The sequence below is a fragment of the Perna viridis genome, chromosome 11, assembly GCF_037379345.1.
Source record: "Perna viridis isolate PV_CMFRI_1.1 ecotype Kerala chromosome 11, ASM3737934v1, whole genome shotgun sequence".
NCBI classification, from domain to species: domain Eukaryota; kingdom Metazoa; phylum Mollusca; class Bivalvia; order Mytilida; family Mytilidae; genus Perna; species Perna viridis.
The window spans coordinates 26,123,798-26,141,910 of NC_142455.1; the positions used below are offsets into that span (position 1 = coordinate 26,123,798).

The window sequence follows — 18,113 nt, forward strand, 5'->3', positions numbered from 1 at the left end:
TCTAACATGATAACTGCGAAGAAAGCATACCTGTTTTGTTGTCACTGAACCATCGGGATTAGTGAATTTCACTGTAAATGATTTAATGTTGTCCGTTGACACCAGCTTAACTTCTTTTACAGGTCTTTCTTCTGACGGTGTGTATACTATGGAAAGTGTTGGTTCAGAACTTTCAAATGGAGTATCAGAGGTTGGTCTCAGGTTCTCAATATTTCCTGTTTTGTCACTCACAGATAATTCACTACTTGGAATAAATGTAGGTGACTCCATACCATCTGTTATTTCACAAAGAGGAGTTGTACTGGCTGTTCCTGTAAAACAATCAGGTCACTCTCGTCATTACATGCAAAGAAAACATAATTTGTTATTTCTCGAACCATTTTAAGTTGACAAAATCAATTGAATTTTTAGACAAGTGTATCATCTCTTCCAACAGAACTTTTGTACTTGACAGTTGCATAAACAGTATCAAATATTTCTGAACTAACCTGTACTTGATGTACTTGGTGGTGCAGTTGTACTGGTTACTTTCTTTGAGACAGAAGAAACAGGTGTGGTAGCAGTTGTTGTTGATTCTGCAAAATAATTAAGAATATCAATTGTTTGTGACAAAGATAAAAGATTATTGCACAACAAATGTTATGAAAACCAAAATCTTTAAAAGTATTGTCACATAACTACAATGCACAAACTGATGTCTACCAAAAATGATGCTAAGGTATTGTTTTGTTGATTTCCACTGTTCTTAACAAATAAAATAATTAATATTCCATCATATAAAAGTCACATACCAAGTTCAAAGCAAGCATGGATCTGTACTTGGAGCTTGACTGGTTTGTAGGCATCAATCTTATCTTGAGGAGTTATGATGATTTCAACTTTCTTCACATCTGGTTCAGTTCCTACATTTGTTGCTACTTCATTCACAGGAACCTGAAATAAGGCAATATGATTTTAATCAACTACCAAATGGCAAATCATGCTCACTACCACCACATTCAATTGCACAAAAATACACAGACAAACATCTTTCAATTTATTTGGTATGAACACTCATGAAAAAATGCAGATACAAATACAACAAAAGTTCAATATCCTACCTGTTTTGTTGTCACAGTGCCATCAGGAGCAGTGAATTTCACAGTGAATGATTTAATGTTATCAGTTGAAACCAATTTCACTTCTTTTATAGGTCTCTCCTCTGAAGGTGTGTATTCCACAGAAAGAGTTGGTTGGGAACTTTCAAATGGGGTCTTAGATGTTGGTCTCAAGTCTTCAACATTTCCTGTACTATCACTAACAGACAATTCACTACTTGGAATAAATGTTGGTGACTCCATACCATCTGTTATTTCGCAAACAGGAGTTGTACTGGCAGTTCCTGTAAAGCAACAAAAACTCCAATCAATATCAGCTGCTGTAAGTTATGTTTGCCAGAAATATTTCTCAACAAAACATGTTCTGTTGACTCAAAAAGTGATGGTCCACATTTTTATACAGATGTAAGGGATATAACAAAACGTACCTGTAGTAGTAATGCCTGGTGGTGTGGCTGTACTTGAAACTTTCTCTGAGGTTGAACTTACAGCAGTGGTTACTGTAGTTGTTGATTCTATGAAAGAAAACCAATAGACACTGTAACTACATAGATCAAATTAATAGACTGATACCTACATTACAAATCAGATTTATAACAGAATTTAACACTGACTGCATGTTCAGGAAAAGATTGTGTATTCAAAACAAAGCAAAAAAAAGAACAGATGACTGGAAAATAATCAAATGACTTATTATCTAATTTCGGCAATTAGTATTCTTCAAGAAAACAATTTTAAACAACTGATTTGATACTGCCAACATTATTCACTGAAACACCAATCAAACTGATCACTGATGTTTTGGTATATTCATTCAACCACAATAAGGCATTCACATACGTACCAACTTCAAAGCAAGCATGTATCTGTATTTGGAGTTTGACTGGTTTGTAAGCGTCAATTTTGTCCTCAGGTGTTACAATAATTTCAACTTTCTTTACAAATGGTCTTGTTCCAACACTTGTTGCAACCTCATCCACAGGTACCTGTACAAAAATCAAAAACATGTATATACAACCTTTCTACATGTAGCAATCAAAGCATAACCATAATCACAATATTAGTTATAGAAAATGTCTAGGATTTACGAGTCATTCACTGTACGGTTTATTTGAATTGCAAAGAAAAACTCTAACATGATAACTGCGAAGAAAGCATACCTGTTTTGTTGTCACTGAACCATCGGGATTAGTGAATTTCACTGTAAATGATTTAATGTTGTCCGTTGACACCAGCTTAACTTCTTTTACAGGTCTTTCTTCTGACGGTGTGTATACTATGGAAAGTGTTGGTTCAGAACTTTCAAATGGAGTATCAGAGGTTGGTCTCAGGTTCTCAATATTTCCTGTTTTGTCACTCACAGATAATTCACTACTTGGAATAAATGTAGGTGACTCCATACCATCTGTTATTTCACAAAGAGGAGTTGTACTGGCTGTTCCTGTAAAACAATCAGGTCACTCTCGTCATTACATGCAAAGAAAACATAATTTGTTATTTCTCGAACCATTTTAAGTTGACAAAATCAATTGAATTTTTAGACAAGTGTATCATCTCTTCCAACAGAACTTTTGTACTTGACAGTTGCATAAACAGTATCAAATATTTCTGAACTAACCTGTACTTGATGTACTTGGTGGTGCAGTTGTACTGGTTACTTTCTTTGAGACAGAAGAAACAGGTGTGGTAGCAGTTGTTGTTGATTCTGCAAAATAATTAAGAATATCAATTGTTTGTGACAAAGATAAAAGATTATTGCACAACAAATGTTATGAAAACCAAAATCTTTAAAAGTATTGTCACATAACTACAATGCACAAACTGATGTCTACCAAAAATGATGCTAAGGTATTGTTTTGTTGATTTCCACTGTTCTTAACAAATAAAATAATTAATATTCCATCATATAAAAGTCACATACCAAGTTCAAAGCAAGCATGGATCTGTACTTGGAGCTTGACTGGTTTGTAGGCATCAATCTTATCTTGAGGAGTTATGATGATTTCAACTTTCTTCACATCTGGTTCAGTTCCTACATTTGTTGCTACTTCATTCACAGGAACCTGAAATAAGGCAATATGATTTTAATCAACTACCAAATGGCAAATCATGCTCACTACCACCACATTCAATTGCACAAAAATACACAGACAAACATCTTTCAATTTATTTGGTATGAACACTCATGAAAAAATGCAGATACAAACACAACAAAAGTTCAATATCCTACCTGTTTTGTTGTCACAGTGCCATCAGGAGCAGTGAATTTCACAGTGAATGATTTAATGTTATCAGTTGAAACCAATTTCACTTCTTTTATAGGTCTCTCCTCTGAAGGTGTGTATTCCACAGAAAGTGTTGGTTGGGAACTTTCAAATGGGGTCTTAGATGTTGGTCTCAAGTCTTCAACATTTCCTGTACTATCACTAACAGACAATTCACTACTTGGAATAAATGTTGGTGACTCCATACCATCTGTTATTTCGCAAACAGGAGTTGTACTGGCAGTTCCTGTAAAGCAACAAAAACTCCAATCAATATCAGCTGCTGTAAGTTATGTTTGCCAGAAATATTTCTCAACAAAACATGTTCTGTTGACTCAAAAAGTGATGGTCCACATTTTTATACAGATGTAAGGGATATAACAAAACGTACCTGTAGTAGTAATGCCTGGTGGTGTGGCTGTACTTGAAACTTTCTCTGAGGTTGAACTTACAGCAGTGGTTACTGTAGTTGTTGATTCTATGAAAGAAAACCAATAGACACTGTAACTACATAGATCAAATTAATAGACTGATACCTACATTACAAATCAGATTTATAACAGAATTTAACACTGACTGCATGTTCAGGAAAAGATTGTGTATTCAAAACAAAGCAAAAAAAAGAACAGATGACTGGAAAATAATCAAATGACTTATTATCTAATTTCGGCAATTAGTATTCTTCAAGAAAACAATTTTAAACAACTGATTTGATACTGCCAACATTATTCACTGAAACACCAATCAAACTGATCACTGATGTTTTGGTATATTCATTCAACCACAATAAGGCATTCACATACGTACCAACTTCAAAGCAAGCATGTATCTGTATTTGGAGTTTGACTGGTTTGTAAGCGTCAATTTTGTCCTCAGGTGTTACAATAATTTCAACTTTCTTTACAAATGGTCTTGTTCCAACACTTGTTGCAACCTCATCCACAGGTACCTGTACAAAAATCAAAAACATGTATATACAACCTTTCTACATGTAGCAATCAAAGCATAACCATAATCACAATATTAGTTATGGAAAATGTCTAGGATTTACGAGTCATTCACTGTACGGTTTATTTGAATTGCAAAGAAAAACTCTAACATGATAACTGCGAAGAAAGCATACCTGTTTTGTTGTCACTGAACCATCGGGATTAGTGAATTTCACTGTAAATGATTTAATGTTGTCCGTTGACACCAGCTTAACTTCTTTTACAGGTCTTTCTTCTGACGGTGTGTATACTATGGAAAGTGTTGGTTCAGAACTTTCAAATGGAGTATCAGAGGTTGGTCTCAGGTTCTCAATATTTCCTGTTTTGTCACTCACAGATAATTCACTACTTGGAATAAATGTAGGTGACTCCATACCATCTGTTATTTCACAAAGAGGAGTTGTACTGGCTGTTCCTGTAAAACAATCAGGTCACTCTCGTCATTACATGCAAAGAAAACATAATTTGTTATTTCTCGAACCATTTTAAGTTGACAAAATCAATTGAATTTTTAGACAAGTGTATCATCTCTTCCAACAGAACTTTTGTACTTGACAGTTGCATAAACAGTATCAAATATTTCTGAACTAACCTGTACTTGATGTACTTGGTGGTGCAGTTGTACTGGTTACTTTCTTTGAGACAGAAGAAACAGGTGTGGTAGCAGTTGTTATTGATTCTGCAAAATAATTAAGAATATCAATTGTTTGTGACAAAGATAAAAGATTATTGCACAACAAATGTTATGAAAACCAAAATCTTTAAAAGTATTGTCACATAACTACAATGCACAAACTGATGTCTACCAAAAATGATGCTAAGGTATTGTTTTGTTGATTTCCACTGTTCTTAACAAATAAAATAATTAATATTCCATCATATAAAAGTCACATACCAAGTTCAAAGCAAGCATGGATCTGTACTTGGAGCTTGACTGGTTTGTAGGCATCAATTTTATCTTGAGGAGTTATGATGATTTCAACTTTCTTCACATCTGGTTCAGTTCCTACATTTGTTGCTACTTCATTCACAGGAACCTGAAATAAGGCAATATGATTTTAATCAACTACCAAATGGCAAATCATGCTCACTACCACCACATTCAATTGCACAAAAATACACAGACAAACATCTTTCAATTTATTTGGTATGAACACTCATGAAAAAATACAGATACAAACACAACAAAAGTTCAATATCCTACCTGTTTTGTTGTCACAGTGCCATCAGGAGCAGTGAATTTCACAGTGAATGATTTAATGTTATCAGTTGAAACCAATTTCACTTCTTTTATAGGTCTCTCCTCTGAAGGTGTGTATTCCACAGAAAGTGTTGGTTGGGAACTTTCAAATGGGGTCTTAGATGTTGGTCTCAAGTCTTCAACATTTCCTGTACTATCACTAACAGACAATTCACTACTTGGAATAAATGTTGGTGACTCCATACCATCTGTTATTTCGCAAACAGGAGTTGTACTGGCAGTTCCTGTAAAGCAACAAAAACTCCAATCAATATCAGCTGCTGTAAGTTATGTTTGCCAGAAATATTTCTCAACAAAACATGTTCTGTTGACTCAAAAAGTGATGATCCACAATTTTTATAGAGATGTAAATGCATAAAAAAGAGGAGTTGCTTTAGCTGTTCATGGAAAGCAACCAGATTAATTCAATGCAGGAGAGTTTCTATAATGGGGAATTTTATTTTCTCAAGAAATATCACTTCATTCTTAAGCAAGTATAAATTTTTTACATCAAAAGTACATGGATACACATTTGAAATAACTAACCCGCTGTAGTTGACAACTCTGAAGTTAACACTGATGAAGTAGATGTGACTTCTTGTGGTGTTGTTAATGTAGGTACAGGTGATGTACTTGGTACAGGTGTAGATGTACCTGTCAAAATGTAATAAATAAACAATATCATGGTTTTTTCCACAATTTTGAAAGCTTTAGTCAACTTTCGTGTGAGAAAATGACCATTTTAATGGTATATTTTTTAAAGTATGGTAGCATTTGCATCTGACATATGATATTTCAGAATCATCTGTTATTTACAGCTCTGTTTGAAGACATGAAATAAATCAAATGTAAATGTATAATGGAAGCATGTTTTCCAGAGAATCCAAATAGCATGCCTGAGATTCAATTAAAAAAAAAATTCCCCAGCTTTTTAGAATAATCAAAAATATAAATCCCTTTACACTCTTATACATTAATCAGGGACATACATCCCTGGCATAATTTTAAATGTATTTCATATTTTAAAAAATGTTGTTTTCTGCATTGCCACCCTTTGTAGAAACACCAAAATACATCTAGCACAATGTAGATACATAACTGCCTTAACATGCAACAGTGCTACATTGGGCAGATATAAATATTTCAAAGAAGTATTTCCCTATTGTTCCCTCATGAGATTCTATTTTTAGCACAATTTTCAACTGAGCTTTCGGGATCTAGAGTGAGTTAATGACAAATTTGTGTCATTAGTTTTCAGTTATATTTAGTATTGGTCCCTGAGAAATTCATTGATAGCATATTTGTCTGAATATAGCTGAAATATTGCTGCTCGGACGTTAAACCCCAACAAACAAAACATTGATAGCATATAGGATATTTTCGGCGGGTGTTTCTAGAAAAGCCTACCAGTGCACCTGGTCCATGCTCCCAGTTTTTAGTGGAGTTCGAGTTGCTCATTTGCTTTGGTTACTTTGTATGTATGATTTTAGTTACTTTATGTTCTTTGTTGTGTATGTCTGTTTTCCATGTCGGGTCTTTGTCCCTGGATTACATTCTTTTGATTACCGCTATAACCTTGGTTCCCTTGATTACTCTTCCAAGATCGTAAATATTGCTGACATGCAACTACAAAATGTAGTGACACTGGGGTAGTGACCAATTACCCACATTTGGTTTACATTCAAGTTTGATGTACAAAAATAATGATAAATAACTTTCACATCACTTTGATACAAGGTTAATGAGTAGTAAAGGAATTTTCCCAGCAGTTATGAATTGTTACCAGCATCTGAACTTTCTCGCTTGAGTGGTAAAGAGATCGACATTTTCTCCACGTGCCTGATTAGTGTAATTGGCGAATTAGGTGATTGTTTACACAAAATTTTGACACCTGTTGAGAGTTGTAATTAGGTTTGGGTAATAGAACTGTCACTTTCACCACTTGAACCAATGTTGGGCTTACAGCTCTTAATGTTTTTAGTACTTTCAAAGATTTCAGGTGACAAAATGAGACTAGATTATTTTCGTCATACTGAAAAGTCTTTCGTCATTGGCGGAAATGACAAGCGCTAGAAAAATCACTGCAATATATTAAAGTAGAAAAAATTTAATTTCTACATACCCAATTCAAAACAAGCATGAATTTGCAGCTGAAGTTTGACTGGTTTATAGAAATCTTCTCTATTGTCTGGACCAATGATAATTTGGACTTTATTCACATCAGGTAATTTTCCTGTGTTTTTTGCAATCTCTTCTCCAAGAACCTAGAAGTTGAAATAAAATTTTACTTTACATTCTGCAATTCTGTGAAAATATCTATCTTTTCAGCAACAGTTAGAACTACATAGCAGTTTATTACAGAATATATGTTTTTTGAAGGTTTTTGTTGTCTACAATGAGTTATGATTTTAAAGCCCAGTATCAATCTTTTTTCCTATGAAGGGTACTTGCGCACATTTAACAAATCTATAAAATATAGCAAGTAATATTTCATATTTGTAAACTATTAAAGATGAAAATGAGTAACATTGGTTCTCTTCCATAACTTTAGTCTAAAATAAAAACCTACAAGCAAAATTCATTTTTCACAATATGAATTGCTCATAATTCTTTAAAACAGCAAAAAATGATTTCCATAAATATAAACAATTACAAAAAACTACTATGAATACATTATGCATTTTACCCTTTTCTCGATAACAGTGCCATCTACATTGAAGAACTTGACAGTATATGATTTGATGTTATCAGTTGACACCAATTTTACTTCTTTAACAGGTATTTGGTTCTTTGGGGTATATTCTATCACTAATTCTGATGCTGTACTTTCTAATGAACTATCTGAGGTTGATCTGAGTTTCTCAACATCTGTGGATTTGCCATTCACTGTAAGTTCATTAGATGGTATTGCTGCTGGAGATTCCATTCCATCCGTAACTGTGCAAATAGTAGTTGTGCTGGGTCCTCCTACACCTTTAATTCAAAATGTATTAAATAATATTCATTAATCAAATGAATTAAAATTACTTTGTCAAACATTATTTTTCATAATTTAAATTAAACTTATCATACTATCAAAACTTTACAAAAGTGACAAGATTTCAGTTAGTAAAATGGTTCTCATACATTTGAAAAAAATCACCATTCCATTTAAGACTAATAGTGAGTGAGAATGTTCTTTCTTTAAATTACAAGGACCACTTACTTGTTGTTACTTGAGGTGTAGGACTGGTCATAACATGGGTTACTCTTGATGTTGATGACTGTACAGTTGACACTGAAATATTTTAATGTAAATAAATATAGTCAGTGTACTGTGTTCTTTTTTTTTCTTTTTTAAAGAATTACAATTTACCTCTTCAAAAAGGTCAGGGAGACTTGTTATACAATATATAAAATACCAAAGTTTTTTTTTTCTTTTAAAATGATGGCTCATAAAACCTACCATTAAAACCAAAAAGCATTATTTTCAGAAAGAAAGGACAATCAACCCCACTTTTTTACCTTTCACAGTCGACCTCTCTGTAGATAAACTTGGTGTGGCTGATTGAGTTGGTGTTGGTACAGGTGACGTGCTTGGTACAGGTATGGATGTACCTGGAAATATTTTACTATACTTTGTATTCTACCCATCAAAATATCTAAAAGTGATTCGGTAAACATGGGTCCGTAAAACTGTATTTCATTAAAAAGAAATTCTCTTCACAGTTGCATGTACAGTTAAATCAATATTTTCAAACAAAAAGGTAAAAATGCAGTATTCAACATGCTTAAAATGAATTTATTAAATGGTTAAAATTAAAGTACTTTTATCATAGAAAGGGGAAAGCTGGAAATTGCACAACAAACCATAAAAAATTCAAATCAATCAAATAGCAAAGTAATGCTTCTTTCTTCAGCATAAAAACTTTGAATTGCTTTTTTATTTAAAACATAATCTTGAAAGCAAGACAGAAAGAAAGCCTTTCAGTCCAACAAAACCAAATCAAACAAAATCATAAAGATTTTCTATATAGATAAAAGGTCAAATGTAAGAACAGAAGGTCAGACATATAAATAGAGGGACAGATTAAAAAAAAATCTACATACTTATTTCAAAACAAGCATGTATTTGCAGCTGAAGTTTTACTGATTTGTAGAAATCTTTTCTATTGTCTGGACCAATGATGATTTGGACTTTCTTCACTTCAGGAAAGGTTCCTGTGTTGGTTGCTGTTTCTCCCTCCAGCACCTAGAAGATATAGAATAGTCACGAACTCAATTATAACATAAAAGAATAACAAATATATGATTTTTTCAATTGAAATGAAAATAATAAATGTTGTGAAATGGCTCAAATTAAATGTAAATAAGAATGATGAATAACTGAACAATATTTAAAAGGTAAAAATTAACTACATACAAATAAAATATAAAAAAGCCAATGATAAAAGTTCCTAAAACAGTGTATTATCAGCTTTCTTGGGACTGCCCATCTCTTTGGAAAAAATGTCAAAACCTGCATTATTTAGTTATCATAACCAAGTTTTCAATTGCTTTTGGTGAGCTCACACACAATTTTACAATTTTTCATCTTGAACTTGATGCATCTTCACAAAGATCAAAATCAATTTTGAAGGGCACTTGTTCTCTGTGGTATGGGTCAGCAGTTGTCAGTTTTCTCCTCAATACTTTTTGCACCTGACAAAGTCTGTAAGACCAAAAATTTGGGCCCATACATTTTAACATGTTACATTTTATTTATATTTCATCTGCATGTAGTTCCTTTTCACCTTTTAAAAGTGGCTATTATTCACTTATACATTATTCTTATAATCATCTTATAATTGAAATACATGTATGCTACAACAGTTTCCTTTCATATATATTGACACTCAAATACTTCACATACTTCAAATGTTTACTCAAGATTAAATACCTTAAAACAGGCTCATACCTTCCTCTCTGTAACAGTACCATCTGCATTGAAGAACTTGACAGTATATGATTTAATGTTATTAGTTGACACCAATTTCACTTCTTTAACGGCTACTTGGTCCTTTGGTATGTATTCTATCACTAATTTTGAAGCTGTACTTTCTAAGGGAGTATCTGCGTTAGGTCTGAGTTTCTCAATATCAGTGGATTTGCCATTCACTGTTAGCTCATTGGATGGTATAGCTGCTGGAGATTCCATTCCATCTATTACTGTGCACACAGGTGAAGGTGTGCTTGGGCCTCCTATGGCTAAATATAAAATGTTTAGTTTATTGTACAAGTAACTTATATCGCTCTGCAAAAGACTACTTACATCCAGTGGTGTTCTAGAGTATAGATCTCAAAAAGTGAATTTTGATTTTCCCAAAATTACAGTTTTTGCCTAAAAATACCATTTTTGGGGCATTGAGAAGCTACAATATATTGAAAACTGCTACCTTTCATGGTTTAGTAATATAATTTTATAAACATACGATGTTAATTGTTGGGTCGCAAAGATAGATATTTTTGCTGTCAGGACCATACAACAGGTATTAAGATATAGCTTGAACAGAGAGCATCATGGCTGAGAGCAGTATTTCTTTTAGAATTCACACTAAACAACATGCAAGAAACTTGGAATTCAATTCTTAAATAAAATTAGACTAAATAAAATATGAAAAAACTCATGTTTTATTGACAAGAAAAGGGAGAAAAAAGCAAAATCATTTCGACTCACCATACCAGCAGGTTCAAAACAATTATGGCTTGCCACATTGGTTTCAAATTTTCCCATGGTGAGTTGGCAAGCAGAGGTTTCACATAATGCACATGTGTATCCCAAAAAGCAACAAATATTCTAAAATTGGTAAATAGTTGCACGACATAAAACCCACATTATTGAATTTGTAATCTTAAATACAGTGTTTTTCAATATGGCAAAATAAAAAAGAGAAAAAAAAACAACATGAATGCAACAACAAATTACTCCAATTTTTGTATTCATTTTTACTTAACATTATTGGTCCACTTACTTGTAGTTACTTGAGGTGTAGGACTGGTAGTTACATGTGTTACTCTTGATGTTGAAGATTGTACAGTTGACACTGAAACATTAACAAAAATTTTATTCCTGTCATGTAATTTTCCTGAATATTTGTTCTTTATTCATTGTTGAATATGGTGAAGTATTATAAAACTCTTGAAAAAAAATTGTTTTTAAAAATATAGAAAGAAATATCCTTAGTTCTTAAGATACCATGTAGTGGGTAATCTTCGTTGGGGGGGGGGGGCTAATTTCGTACCAAAACTAAGTACGCAAAATATTAACTCTGGGCTTAAGTTCTTTGTGCACCAAATTTTACACCCGCAAAAATAAGCTGCTATACGATAATTGCTAAGGAAATAAAATTAAATACTTCATAAATAAGGATATATAGCAATAAAAGGCTCTACACAATTGTTCATACCATTGACAGTGGATCTCTCAGTAGAAAGACTTAGTGTGGCTGATTGAGTTGGTGTTGGTACAGGTGTTGTGCTTGGAACAGGTGTGGATGTACCTGGAAATGTTAATTAGTAAAATCATTTTCAGCAGAATACCAAACAATGTTTTAATGATTATTAGGAGGAATTCCATATTCCCCTTAGTGGCTATAGATACGATTTTATTGTGTAAATAGTTAAAATTATTTTGCTTATAACTTTATGAGGTTGAGTAGAGGGAGACCTTATGAAAAGTAATACAAAGTGCAATAAATAAAATTCTTGTTCAGCTTTCAACAGAAGTAACAGCTTTATCACATGTTTAATGCATACCCAATTCAAAACAAGCATGTATTTGCAGTTGAAGTTTGACTGGTTTGTAGAAATCTTCTCTATTGTCTGGACCAATGATAATTTGAACTTTCTTCACATCAGGAAATGTTCCTGTATTTGTTGCTGTCTCTCCTTTTAGGACCTACAAAAAATGGCATTATCAAAATCTAAAGATAATAATTTTCTGTAATTTTTAACAAACATAAAAACTATCCATTTTTCTTGAACAAATAGCAATACATTAAAACAGCGTTAGCAAATAAATATGTTTTGGGCATCTTTGATTACACATAAACTTACTAGTACAAGTCTTTAAATGGGTCCTTAAATGTTTTAATCAAGCCCTCTGATCCATTACTTCAATCAACATCCTTGTGAAAATTTAATTACGAAGTCTCTTATCTTACAAAAACTGATTCCAAAATTCAAGTCGGGAAATGGACTATAGGAATGTTTAAAATAAACACAAAAACGAGCAAAAACCAGTCATACAATGTATAAAAGTTCATGACACAAATTTCTTCAATGCTCAAATCTTGATCATATATTTTGTCTGTATTTTACAGCTCACAATTCATTACAGAAGGTGACAACCAATAAACAATATATTTCTACCTTTCTCTCTGTAACAGAGCCATCTGCATTGAAGAACTTGACAGTATATGATTTGATGTTATCAGTTGACACCAATTTTACTTCTTTAACAGATATTTGGTTCTTTGGTGTATATTCTATCACTAATTCTGATGCTGTACTTTCTAATGAACTATCTGAGGTTGGTCTGAGTTTCTCAACATCTGTGGATTTGCCATTCACTGTAAGTTCATTAGATGGTATTGTTGCTGGAGATTCCATTCCATCTGTTACTGTGCAAACAGGAGTTGTGCTGGGACCCCCAACAGCTAAATTTAAAATGTTCAATTTAATGCACAAGTCAAATAATATTTCTATGCATTTGCAACTTTAATCCACTGGTGTTCTAGGATATTATCCTTCATTACAAAGCAATTTGATGTCCGTGTTCTAGGATATTATCCTTCATTACAAAGCAATTTGATGTCCGTGTTTTTAGAAATTTCATAGATTATAAATGAAATTAGTGCCTTAAAAGTTTAGGTCATTCGAAAATTAACTTGTTCATCTAAAATTGCAAAACAATTTTGGTTTATTGTCATTAGAGCTGTTCCATTAAAAGATATGAGGTACTTGGGGAAAGGCACCTTTTCATTAGGGAAGCCACCCATAGAAGTTCTATTGATGTTGTGTATTAAACTTTACATTATGTCAAGAGATTTGAACACCCAATAAAAGTGTCTTCCCCCATCCCTAATATGTTTTACTGGAAAAACCTTTATTATCATAAATGCACTTACTGCTTATTTAACAGCATAAAATGCCTATTTCTTAAAATGACAGGGAATACTTACTTGTAGTTACTAGAGGTGCAGGACTTGTGGTAACATGTGTCACTCTTGATGTTGATGATTGTACAGTAGACACTGAAATGATTCAATGGAAATCAATATATTTCCTGCATTTAATATCATGTCATTTGCCCATACCTTGGTCGTTTTTTTTTTTCTTTTGTAAAATAAGCACAGGAATTACTTATAGTGAAGAAAGTAATACTCTTTATTCTTTAATATAAAAGCTTATAGAGAAATATTCCAAAACTTATCTACTTACCGCACAACAATGAAAGGGTACATAAATTATTTGTTTTTTACCTTTGACAGTGGATCTTTCAGTAGTAATACTTGGTGTGGCTGACTGAGTTGGTGTTGGTACAGGTGTTGTGCTTGGAACAGGTGTGGATGTACCTGGAAATGTTAATTAGTAAAATCATTTTCAGCAGAATATCAAACAATATTTCAATGGTTATTAGAAGGAATTCCAGGTTATTTTTATTTATTTAGAAAAACAAATCCCCTTAGTGGCTATAGATAAGATTTTATTTTGTAAATAGTTAAATAATTTTGCTTATAATTTTATGAGGTTGAGTAGAGGGAGACCTTATTAAAGGTAATACAAAGTGCAATAAATAAAATTCTTATTCAGCTTTCAACTAAAGTACAGCTTTATTACATGTTTAATGCATACCCAATTCAAAACAAGCATGTATTTGCAGTTGAAGTTTGACTGGTTTGTAGAAATCTTCTCTATTGTCTGGACCAATGATAATTTGAACTTTCTTCACATCAGGAAATGTTCCTGTATTGGTTGCAGTTTCTCCTTTTAGGACCTACAAAAAATAGCATTATCAAAATCTAAACATAATAATTTTCTGTAATTTTTAACAAACATAAAAACTATCCATTCTTCTTGAACAAATAGCAATACATTAAAACGGCGTTAGCAAATAAATATGTTTTGGGCATCTTTGATTACACATAAACTTACTAGTACAAGTCTTTAAATGGGTCCTTAAATGTTTTAATCAAGCCCTCTGATCCATTACTTCAATCAACATCCTTCTGAAAATTTAATTACGAAGTCTCTTCTCTTACAAAAACTAATACCAAAATTCAACAGTCAGGAAATGGACTATAGGAATGTTTAAAATAAACACAAAAACGAGCAAAAACCAGTCATACAATGTATAAAAGTTCATGACACAAATTTCCTCAATGTTCAAATCTTGATCATATATTTTGTCTGTATTATACAGATCACAATTCATTACTGAAGCTGACAACAAATTAACAAATATCTCTACCTTTCTCTCAGTAACAGAGCCATCTGCATTGAAGAACTTGACAGTATATGATTTGATGTTATCAGTTGACACCAATTGAACTTCTTTAACAGGTATTTGGTCCTTTGGTGTATATTCTATAATTAATTCTGTAGCTGTACTTTCTAAAGGAGTATCTGAGGTTGGTCTGAGTTTCTCAACATCTTCAGATTTGCCATTTACTGTTAGTTCATTGGATGGTATAGCTGCTGGAGATTCCATTCCATCAGTTACTGTGCAAACAGGTGTAGTTGTGCTGGGTCCTCCTACAGCTTAATTTTTAAATGTTTAGTTTAATACACAAGTAAATTGAATTTTTTTACAAATGTAGACTTATCTTTATCAAAATCCAGTGGTGTTCTATAGTATTAGATTCTAAAAATAAAGTGTCTTGGTGTAAGTCTGCCATTTTTTTCAAACTTTTCAGGAAAAAAAAGATAAAACCACCAAACATTTATTGTTTTAAAAGAAAAATTATAAATCTATTCAAAATTTACCTACTCATGATGTATACCGATACTTAAACAATATTCCCATAAAAGTCATGTTTCAGTAATCACTGCAAAAATTATCATGAAAAGCTTTGAATTCATAACATTAAAAACCTTTTTTTCAATTCTGAAAATATTTACACACCACATTTTGCTCAAAAAATTTTCTTACATGTTCTTTTTCCTAAATGACAAGGACAACTTACTTGTTGATATTTGAGGTGTAGGACTGGTCGTAACTTGGGTTACTCTTGAGGTTGAAGATTGTACAGTTGACACTGAAATATTAAATACATAGTTATAAACTTCATGCCCATCTTGTGGTCTGCCTTTGTGTTTAAAAAGAAAGCCAATTCATTTCTTCTTTAAATGTTCAAGTCAAAAAAAAATGAAAGAAATGCTCCTTATTCTGAAAACTAGTTTAAAAAAAATATTCCAAAACTTATCTACTTACCACAAAATAATGAAAGGGTACATAAATTATTTGTTTTTTTACCTTTGACAGTGGATTTCTCAGTAGTAAGGCTTGGTGTGGCTGATTGAGTTGGTGTTGGTACAGGTGTTGTGCTTGGAATAGGTGTGGATGTACCTGGAAATGTTAATTAGTAAAATCATTTTCAGCAGAATATCAAACAATATTTCAATGGTTATTAGGAGGAATTCCAGGTTATTTTTATTTATTTAGAAAAACAAATCCCCTTAGTGGCTATAGATAAGATTTTATTTTGTAAATAGTTAAATAATTTTGCTTATAACTTTATGAGGTTGAGTAGATGGAGACCTTATTAAAGGTAATACAAAGTGCAATAAATAAAATTCTTATTCAGCTTTCAACTAAAGTAACAGCTTTATTACATGTTTAATGCATACCCAATTCAAAACAAGCATGTATTTGCAGTTGAAGTTTGACTGGTTTGTAGAAATCTTCTCTATTGTCTGGACCAATGATAATTTGAACTTTCTTCACATCAGGAAATGTTCCTGTATTTGTTGCTGTCTCTCCTTTTAGGACCTACAAAAAATAGCATTATCAAAATCTAAACATAATAATTTTCTGTAATTTTTTAGCAAAGATAAAAACTATCCATTCTTCTTGATCAAATGGCAATATATTAAAACAGTGTAGCAAATAAATATGTTTTTGGCATCTTTCGATTACATATAAATTTAATAAAACAAGTCTTTCCATGGGTCCTTAAATGTTTTAATCAAGCCCTCTAATCCATTACTTCAATCAACATCCTTCAGAAAATTTAATTACGAAGTCTCTTCTCTTACAAAAACTAATACCAAAATTCAACAGTCAGGAAATGGACTATAGGAATGTTTAAAATAAACACAAAAACGAGCAAAAACCAGTCATACAATGTATAAAAGTTCATGACACAAATGTCTTCAATGCTCAAATCTTGATCATATATTTTGTCTGTATTATACAGATCACAATTCATTACTGAAGCTGACAACAAATTAACAAATATCTCTACCTTTCTCTCAGTAACAGAGCCATCTGCATTGAAGAACTTGACAGTATATGATTTGATGTTATCAGTTGACACCAATTGAACTTCTTTAACAGGTATTTGGTCCTTTGGTGTATATTCTATAATTAATTCTGTAGCTGTACTTTCTAAAGGAGTATCTGAGGTTGGTCTGAGTTTCTCAACATCTTCAGATTTGCCATTTACTGTTAGTTCATTGGATGGTATAGCTGCTGGAGATTCCATTCCATCTGTTACTGTGCAAACAGGTGTAGTTGTGCTGGGTCCTCCTACAGCTTAATTTTTAAATGTTTAGTTTAATACACAAGTAAATTGAATTTTTTTTTACAAATGTAGACTTATCTTTATCAAAATCCAGTGGTGTTCTATAGTATTAGATTCTAAAAATAAAGTGTCTTGATGTAAGTCTGCCATTTTTTTCAAACTTTTCAGAAAAAAAAAGATAATTTTCTTACATGTTCTTTTTCCTAAATGACAAAGACAACTTACTTGTTGATATTTGAGGTGTAGGACTGGTCGTAACTTGGGTTACTCTTGAGGTTGAAGATTGTACAGTTGACACTGAAATATTAAATACATAGTTATAAACCTCATGCCCATCTTGTTGTCTGCCTTTGTGTTTAAAAAGAAAGCCAATTCATTTCTTCTTTAAATGTTCAAGTCAAAAAAAAAAATGAAAGAAATGCTCCTTATTCTGAAAACTAGTTTAAAAAAAATATTCCAAAACTTATCTACTTACCACAAAATAATGAAAGGGTACATAAATTATTTGTTTTTTTACCTTTGACAGTGGATTTCTCAGTAGTAAGACTTGGTGTGGCTGATTGAGTTGGTGTTGGTACAGGTGTTGTGCTTGGAACAGGTGTGGATGTACCTGGAAATGTTAATTAGTAAAATCATTCTCAGCAGAATATCAAACAATATTTCAATGGTTATTAGGAGGAATTCCAGGTTATTTTTATTTATTTAGAAAAACAAATCCCCTTAGTGGCTATAGATAAGATTTTATTTTGTAAATAGTT

At 32.3% G+C, this 18,113-nt stretch overlaps 1 protein-coding gene across 1 annotated transcript in view; it reads right to left on the reverse strand.

Annotated features, from left to right (window-relative positions):
- Nucleotides 1–4,937: 4,937 nt before the first annotated feature.
- LOC148603521 (uncharacterized) overlaps nucleotides 4,938–18,113 on the reverse strand; it is a 148,397-nt gene continuing 135,221 nt past the window's right edge. The window contains exons 123-146 of the mRNA XM_088551446.1: nucleotides 17,873–17,965; nucleotides 17,581–17,652; nucleotides 17,077–17,366; nucleotides 16,460–16,601; nucleotides 16,086–16,178; nucleotides 15,796–15,867; nucleotides 15,081–15,370; nucleotides 14,465–14,606; nucleotides 14,092–14,184; nucleotides 13,792–13,863; nucleotides 12,980–13,266; nucleotides 12,365–12,506; nucleotides 12,016–12,108; nucleotides 11,581–11,652; nucleotides 10,527–10,816; nucleotides 9,680–9,821; nucleotides 9,095–9,187; nucleotides 8,796–8,867; nucleotides 8,277–8,563; nucleotides 7,713–7,854; nucleotides 6,137–6,244; nucleotides 5,555–5,835; nucleotides 5,246–5,387; nucleotides 4,938–5,029 (exon numbers count right to left, since the gene is read on the reverse strand). Coding sequence (XP_088407572.1) covers nucleotides 4,938–5,029; nucleotides 5,246–5,387; nucleotides 5,555–5,835; nucleotides 6,137–6,244; nucleotides 7,713–7,854; nucleotides 8,277–8,563; nucleotides 8,796–8,867; nucleotides 9,095–9,187; nucleotides 9,680–9,821; nucleotides 10,527–10,816; nucleotides 11,581–11,652; nucleotides 12,016–12,108; nucleotides 12,365–12,506; nucleotides 12,980–13,266; nucleotides 13,792–13,863; nucleotides 14,092–14,184; nucleotides 14,465–14,606; nucleotides 15,081–15,370; nucleotides 15,796–15,867; nucleotides 16,086–16,178; nucleotides 16,460–16,601; nucleotides 17,077–17,366; nucleotides 17,581–17,652; nucleotides 17,873–17,965 — 3,602 coding nt within the window. The remainder of the gene's footprint in view (nucleotides 5,030–5,245; nucleotides 5,388–5,554; nucleotides 5,836–6,136; nucleotides 6,245–7,712; nucleotides 7,855–8,276; nucleotides 8,564–8,795; nucleotides 8,868–9,094; nucleotides 9,188–9,679; nucleotides 9,822–10,526; nucleotides 10,817–11,580; nucleotides 11,653–12,015; nucleotides 12,109–12,364; nucleotides 12,507–12,979; nucleotides 13,267–13,791; nucleotides 13,864–14,091; nucleotides 14,185–14,464; nucleotides 14,607–15,080; nucleotides 15,371–15,795; nucleotides 15,868–16,085; nucleotides 16,179–16,459; nucleotides 16,602–17,076; nucleotides 17,367–17,580; nucleotides 17,653–17,872; nucleotides 17,966–18,113) is intronic.